The sequence below is a fragment of the Salvelinus alpinus genome, chromosome 25, assembly GCF_045679555.1.
Source record: "Salvelinus alpinus chromosome 25, SLU_Salpinus.1, whole genome shotgun sequence".
Taxonomy (NCBI): domain Eukaryota; kingdom Metazoa; phylum Chordata; class Actinopteri; order Salmoniformes; family Salmonidae; genus Salvelinus; species Salvelinus alpinus.
Window position 1 is genome coordinate 37,593,489 of NC_092110.1, and position 7,881 is coordinate 37,601,369.

Consider the following 7,881-nt stretch of genomic DNA (forward strand, 5'->3'; position numbering starts at 1 on the left):
GTTGGATCGGAGGGTGAGGGCTAGGGCCATCCCCCCCCCAGAAATGCCAGGAACTTGCAGGTGCCTTGGTGGAAGAGTGGGGTAACATCTCACAGGAAGAACTGGCAAATCTGATGCAGTCCATGAGGAGGAGATGCACTGCAGTACTTACTGCACCTGGTGGCCACACCAGATACTGACTGTTACTTTTGATTTTGACCCCCCCTTTGTTCAGGCACACATTATTCCATTTCTGTTCGTCTAAACGCGCGAACAAAAAGGAGGTATTTGGACATAAATGATGGACTTTATCGAACAAAACAAACATTTATTGTGGAACTGGGATTCCTGGGAGTGCATTCTGATGAAGATCATCAAAGGTAAGTGAATATTTATAATGCTATTTCTGACTTCTGTTGACTCCACAACATGGCGGATACCTGTATGGCTTGTTTTTGTGTCTGAGCCCCGTACTCAGATTATTGCATGGTGTACTTTTTCCGTAAAGTTTTTTTGAAATCTGACACAGCGTTTACATTAAGGAGAAGTGGATCTATAAGTCCATGTATAACACTTGTATTTCCATCAACATTTATGATGAGTATTTCTGTAAATTGATGTGGCTCTCTGCAAAATCACCGGATGTTTTGGAAGCAAAACATTACTGACCATAACGCGCCAATGTAAACTGAGATTTTTGGATATAAATATGAACTTTATCGAACAAAATCTACATGTATTGTGTAACATGAAGTCCTATGAGGGTCATCTGATGAAGATCATCAAAGGTTAGTGATTCATTTTATCTCTATTTCTGCTTTTTATGACTCCTCTCTTTGGCTGGAAAAAATGGCTGTGTTTTTCTGTGACTACTTGCTGACCCAACATAATCGTTTGGTGTGCTTTAGTCGTAAAGCCTTTTTGAAATCGGACACTGTGGTGGGATTAACAACAAGTTTATCTTTAAAATTGTGTAAAATACTTGTATGTTTGAGGAATTTCAATTATGAGATTTCTGTTGTTTGAATTTGGCGCCTTGCACTTCCGCTGGCTGTTGTCATATCAATCCCGTTCGCGGGATTTCAGCCGTAAGAAGTTTTAATAAACATAAACCACCGTCAACAGAACAATACATGAAATGGGTCAAACAAAACCCGGTAATCACCAGCATACCGTGCACAAGCACTACCGGAAACAATTACGGACAAGGACATGGGGGGAACAGAGGGTTAAATACACAACATGTAATTGACGGAATTGGAACCAGGTGTGATGGAAGACAAGACAAAACCAATGGAAAATAAAAGGTGGATCGGCATGGCTAGATGGTCGGTGACGTCGACCGCCGAACGTCACCCGAACAAGGAAAGTGACCAACTTCGGTGGAAGTCGTGACAATAGCCATATAAATATAATGAATGGAACGGGCTTGGAAGCTCTAAACCTGGCAATTTGACTGGTAAACTCATTATACAATCGCGATTTGCCTGTCTGGTATTGTGATGCAATCATCTCCATGTTATTTTAGAATGTTCTATCAACTGATGCTGGATTGCCATGGTAATGTGGGTCAAGCAATGGAATGCATTTTTTTGTAATTGACTCAACAAATCACAGCACAGATTTAAGGGTACACTTCCTGCTTTTTTCTTCCTGGCATACTTCTCATTATGCCATCATTGACTTAAACGGAGATGCGATTTTTATTAATTATATTTATATTGTAATACATCCTCCCCTAGTCTACTGCAGCTCCAATAAAGTCTGTGAACACGAAGAACCCGTAAATTAGAGCTTTGAGTTTAAGCCCTTCTATTTGTGGCACAAGAAAATACCTATTTTGCCTGAGGAAAGAATTGGAAATAGTGCTGGTAGAATATAATTCAGTTGGCATATTTGTAGAATTGACCAGACAAGTGTTAATGACAATAAGTGTTTAAATGGTTACTGTATCATAAACAATGACGTCTTACAAAACAAATGAGAATGAATGATTATGGCAACGAACCCTGCCGATACTTTTGAGAAGTTTGTATAGATTGCGCTGCAAGTTATTGAACAGATAACGTTAGGCTACGTGCGCCTTTCCCCTCATGTGTTCAGTTGGTCAGAGGACTGGACAGCTCCTTTCCTAAACAGACGGGAGGAGCCAAGCGTGGACCACTATGCTGTCTACTCTATCACACAAAAACCTCACGTCTGAATAGCTACACCGCCGTCTTTATTCCAGTAAATATAGTGCCATGCTTGGACGCATCCAATATGACTGACTAGCTAGCTGAAAAACTAAGCGATATAGGTAAAATGTAAAATTTTAAGCAAAGTTATTGATTCAACAGTGAAGATTTAGGTTAATATCGTAACGTTTTATGATATAGTTCTGCTTGTCGCATTTTCGTTTCTGCTCGTGCGTAATTGGGTATCCTATGCTATTTATATTTAGCGCGTGGTGTGTAGGCTATTCTTTCAGAACATGGGCTTGACGAATTTTAATTCAGGTCCGATGCTGCATGCACGTATAATCAACTTTTCAACAATGTCAACCTGTTCTTTGGAGGCGAGGGACTGGTCGTGCTGAGAGCATTAGGTTATCCTACAAAGCCCTGTAGTTATTTTTGACGGAGAAATTAGAAACTGAGCTGCCACTTGACAAATGCTTATTTTACAGGAGAAGAAGCATGCTGAAAATCAGGATGTCCCTGACAACATTTGGGTTATTTCTGGTCTTGAGTGTTGCCATCACTAAAGGTAATTTACCACATCATCCATTATAGTTTCCATTATAGCAATAGTACCCTCATTGCATAAAGGCTGTCATTGAGATTTAATAACTTAATAATAAATCACTTACTAGCTGCGAGTATTTTCCTTTTAAATGATTGTTCGGTTTTATATTTGAGGTCTTTGAAAAGGCAATTCATAGCTAACCTCGTGTTTTCTCTTTCACAAATCCAAGCTATTGAATGCAGCGCAGGGTGCAATCCTGAAAACGGCTACTGTGAAAAGCCTGAGGAATGCAGGTAATTAAATTATATAATAGATCATTGGAAGTATGTTAAATATTCGTAGCAACCATGTTTCATCAGCATAAGCAGTCAATTTTCATCTTATTTCACCCCATTTCCACATGGTCAAGTCATCACAGACCAAACAAGAAATTATGTTTTTCATCCTGCTAATTCCAAGTTTAGATGTATTGTTTACAAATATATAAAAAATCTACTTTTTCCCAATCAATTATACAGTAATACACCCTGTAGAATCATCCAATAATAGTCCAGCTGAGTGAGAAAAAACATGTGTGAAGCATAACAATGGTCCCTTCATCTGAATCATGTTTTCAGATGCAAACCAGGCTGGCAGGGGGTAACATGCAAGCAGTGCATGCCCTTCCCAGGATGTCTTCATGGCAGCTGTGAGAAAGCATGGCAGTGCATCTGTGAAGAGGGCTGGATGGGGAGCCAGTGTGACCAAGGTGGGTATCTGTGAAGGTGGGTATCATATCTGTGAAGAGGGTTGGATGGGGAGCCAGTGTGACCAAGGTGAGTCCAATCCACTTTTCTCTCACATGTCAGCCCCTGACCATGTGAATAAGGTAGGATACCATAAGATACAGCTGAATGATTCACCGATAGCACATACTTAGTTTAATCTTCAATATACTGTAAATTTATGTACATTTTTATGACTTTACCTCGAGCTGAAAGAGAAAGCATCTGTTTGAGGGTGGAAAGAAAATAGTATTTCCTGTCTCTGATGGCTCTATGTGCTCCACTATCTTAAAGACACCATGGGTGGGGAGGTGTCAAATGTAGTCTACTTGTCACTGGTTTGTTTGTTTTCAATTTACATTGTGGCGATAAAATCATAACAAACTCTGTGTGTGTGTGTGTGTGTGTGTGTGTGTGTGTGTGTGTGTGTGTGTGTGTGTGTGTGTGTGTGTGTGTGTGTGTGTGTGTGTGTGTGTGTGTGTGTGTGTGTGTGTGTGTGTACCCATATGTGTGTACGCATGTGTGTAATGACCTCTCCCAACAACATTGTATCAACTTTTTCCAGACACCAACCAGTGCTCATCTAAACCATGCACTGATAACTCCACATGCATCCAGACTGGCCAGGGAGGATACCTCTGCATTTGTCTGCCTGGTTACACAGGAGAGAGCTGCCACCTGAAAAAGGGATCATGTCTAACAAACGGGTATGAAAATCTGACATGGTTTGCATTATCTTAATTAAAACCTTAGTCTCTAAAGCTTTTTCAATACCAGATTAGGTGCCATTGAATCCATTGGGGGATCAACCCTTCTGCCTTTCAAATGGACACAGGCTTGTCTCTGGAGACTGATAGGTATACAGCCTTCCTTGACCGCCATAGTCTCACTGAATCTCACTATGGTTGCTCTTTGTTACACTGGCCTGTTATTGACTGAGAGGACCCCGACCCGAAATTCAATACAGCTCTGTCTGTGTGTCCTTTCTCTTTAGTTGACAAGCAATCATTTCAGTTCTATATAAATCCTCTAACTGAAATGACTTTTGCATGGAGATGTATATTAGCTTTCTTTTGGGGGACTCTGAGAATGACTCCTAAACACTGAGCCCACATTGGAGCTCAGTAATCATGGACCTTCATTAAGCTTTGAAAGAAGGGCCCATAACTGTCTAGTGGATGTCCAGAGTAAATGTCTAGAGTGAATGTCTAGAATGAATGTCTAGAGTGAATGTCTAGAGTGAATGTCTAGAGTGAATGTCCAGAGTGAATGTCTAGAGTGAATGTCTAGAGTGAATGTCTAGAGTGAATGTCCAGAGTAAATGTCTAGAGTGAATGTCTAGAGTAAATGTCTAGAGTGAATGTCTAGAGTGAATGTCCAGAGTAAATGTCTAGAATGAATGTCTAGAGTGAATGTCTAGAGTGAATGTCTAGAGTGAATGTCTAGAGTAAATGTCTATAGTAAATGTCCAGAGTGAATGTCTAGTGCAAGCAGCCATTGTCATAGCACTCACTGTGTATAACAGCATAAGGATTAAAAAGGCATCCTGTTTGAACGGCTGTGAGCATGTGGCTGTGAGCACAGTACCGGCTAACAACAAAACATATCATTTGAATGGCCTTACACAACCTCTGAGATGTGACCGATAATAAAAAAAAAATGTAAAACCCTCTTGAGCTCTTGTATGTTACCATAATCCCTGGTACAGTTTTATACTGTGGACTTTAGAGAGAAATCAAAGTGAACTGGTTTGCCCTTCAGCTCTCCCTGCCAAAATGGTGGCACCTGCTCTGACGCCGGTGGCTTGGCAGCCTACCCCTCCTGCGCCTGTCCTCTCGGATTCGCTGGAGACTTCTGTGAGATTGACACGGACAGCTGTAATCCCAACCCCTGCCTCAACGGGGGCAACTGCACCGACTACGGTCCTGCATTCACCTGCGCCTGCCCCGCGGGCTTCAACAGCCCCACCTGTAACAACACCCATGTGGACCCCCTCTCCCCCTGTGCTAGTACCCCCTGTGGGAACGGGGGCACCTGCGTGGTGGGGAGCCAAAAGAACAGGGCTGGGATGTACCATTGTCTGTGCCTCCCAGGGTGCACTTTCACTGGGCATGAATGTACGCCGACCCAGCAGCCACACAGGCCCAAAGCCAAACTCAGGCTGGCCAAACTCTCCCCACCACACTACAGCCTACCTGCCCACGCCTTCCATAAACTACTAAGGCCCCCCGAGAGGGACCTTCTCAAGATCAGCCTGAAGGAGACGGTTCACTCGGCCTCTGCCGCCAGCCTGGTCACCCGCAGTCAGCTCATCTGTTTCGGGATGCTGGGCCTGCTCACCTGCCTGGTGATCCTGGGAACCACAGGTATTATCTTCTTCAACCGCTGCGAGACGTGGATGGCCAACGCCAAGTACAGCCATCTGGTGCGCCAGCAGAGAGAGCATCTGTTGAGAGGCAATAACAGCGAGGATGAGGGGGGCCACTCTGTCAACATCATCCTCCCTGAGAAGATCAAGCTCACCAGCTTTGGGAAACATTACACGTCAATCTGACATGTGGGTATTTTGACTGACCGTCTGCATAAGGAGTGTGTTTGAGTGTGCAAGGACACCTACAAAACAAATGGAGAAGGTCATGGATTTGAAATAGATTTTAAAGAGAAAACTGAGGCTCCCTCTCTGAAAAATGCAGTTATTCTGTTCTAATGTGATCCACTGTATGTGGAACTTTCCTCAAGTAAGAGGATTGATGCTAAGATGTACAGGCACGATGCCTGGAGGAGAAGGACAATAATGTATGCCTGCCTAATTTTCAGGACATCCACAAGCTGTCGTTTTATCTCTTTCAGATGTTAACTTATAACATAAAAGTGCTTATATAGCAAAATAATGTTTTTTAAAGCAAAATAACCAAAACAACTGATAAAGCTTTTGATCTGAACTAATTCAATGTTTTACTTTCCACTTTTATACTGTAGTTAATTATTCATCAAATCTTGTACAAATTTCAGACTTTAAGTCAATTATAGTGATTATCATAAAGCCCCAAGTTTATTATTGTATTACAAATCCTATTGTAGATATGCTGATATTTTGGACTAGAACCAGTCAGTGCTTTTGATGGTTAGATTCTATTAGTATTCAGATTGCTGTTCGTATTTGTCTTCTACATATCGTTGTTAGTGGATAGAATACATCTGCTTGTACAGTATTCAAGTGAACCACATCTTTGAATTTATACTGCTTTTTCGTTTTTGATTGAATCTATATATTTATATATACAGTATATATATATATATATTATCAAAAAAATCTGTCTGGAAATATCAGCAAGTATTGTCAATCTGTAATGAGCATAATACAATTGTTACTAACCACCAGTAGTGGATGTCACAGTACTTTAGATATTCATCCCATTTTATGTCTAATAAGATTTTTTTTTAAGCACCAATTAATTCAACTCTATAATTCAGCAAGTGTATTTACAAATATTAATGTGACTGCAAACTCCTGCTTTGAACAAAACTCCATCCAATTTCTGGTAAGATTTCATACCACAACACAAACATCGACCCCTGCAGTTTGTTTGAGGGCAAAATAAGATTAAAATGTGGGTGGCTTTAATTTACTTTTCCAGGCCAAGAAAATGTGGGTTGGAGCCATTAATCACTGGATATGTCAACAACAAAAATAGGATGTTGTGTTTGTGTGGTTGGGGCACCGGCAGGAAGTTGGGTACCCAATTTTCACTCTCTAAAGTATTCTGCCACATGTCATTTCAAACCATAAACATTGTATAAAACACAAGTGAGCAGTTTGGATATCGTACTCTCATTGGTAACATTCGGTCAGTTTTAACCCACCGGGCAAAGACCTGACGTCAACATCAAATCAAATCAACATCCATATTTAGTTTAAACTATGTTTAATTAAACGTGATTTCACCTTGAAATACTGTCATTGATTTGTGTTTGAAAAATAGGTAAAAATGTTGACAAAACATTTATAAAAACATTGATATTCGTTGTCAGGTATGTTAAAATAGGTCTTTCATAGAATGTTAATTCAGTGTTTTTGCCAGATGGGAAAGGGACCCTTATCCATCCTCAGTACATGTTACAGTGCTATGTGCAATGGGAAAGGGCCCCTTATCCATCCTCAGTACATGCTACAGTGCTATGTGCAATGGGAAAGGGCCACTTATCCATCCTCAGTACATGTTACAGTGCTATGTGCAATGGGAAAGGGCCCCTTATCCATCCTCAGTACATGCTACAGTGCTATGTGCAATGGGAAAGGGCCCCTTATCCACCCTCAGTACATGTTACAGTGCTATGTGCAATGGGAAAGGGCCCCTTATCCATCCTCAGTACATGTTACAGTGCTATGTGCAATGGGAAAGGGCCCCTT

At 41.3% G+C, this 7,881-nt stretch overlaps 1 protein-coding gene across 2 annotated transcripts; it reads left to right on the forward strand.

Moving 5' to 3' along the window:
* Nucleotides 1-2,087: 2,087 nt before the first annotated feature.
* LOC139553902 (protein delta homolog 1) lies at nt 2,088-7,518 on the forward strand. Of its 2 annotated transcripts, none has more exons than XM_071366663.1 (6): nt 2,088-2,208; nt 2,648-2,727; nt 2,936-2,999; nt 3,324-3,454; nt 4,036-4,177; nt 5,232-7,518. In XM_071366663.1, the coding sequence occupies exons 2-6, from the start codon at nt 2,658-2,660 to the stop codon at nt 6,022-6,024; spliced, it is 1,200 nt and encodes a 399-aa protein (XP_071222764.1). In that variant the 5' UTR covers nt 2,088-2,208; nt 2,648-2,657; the 3' UTR covers nt 6,025-7,518. The 2 variants fall into 2 exon arrangements, with proteins under 2 accessions (XP_071222764.1, XP_071222763.1); XM_071366662.1 differs by having other exon boundaries at nt 2,103-2,278.
* Nucleotides 7,519-7,881: the final 363 nt, after the last annotated feature.

Coding starts and splice junctions, on each gene's coding strand:
- LOC139553902 (XM_071366663.1), top strand. CDS start 2,658: ATGCTGAAAATCAGGATGTCCCTGACAACATTTGGGTTATTTCTGGTC. Junction 2,728..2,935: donor GAGTGTTGCCATCACTAAAG/GTAATTTACCAC, acceptor CACAAATCCAAG/CTATTGAATGCAGCGCAGGG. Junction 3,455..4,035: donor GGGGAGCCAGTGTGACCAAG/GTGGGTATCTGT, acceptor AACTTTTTCCAG/ACACCAACCAGTGCTCATCT.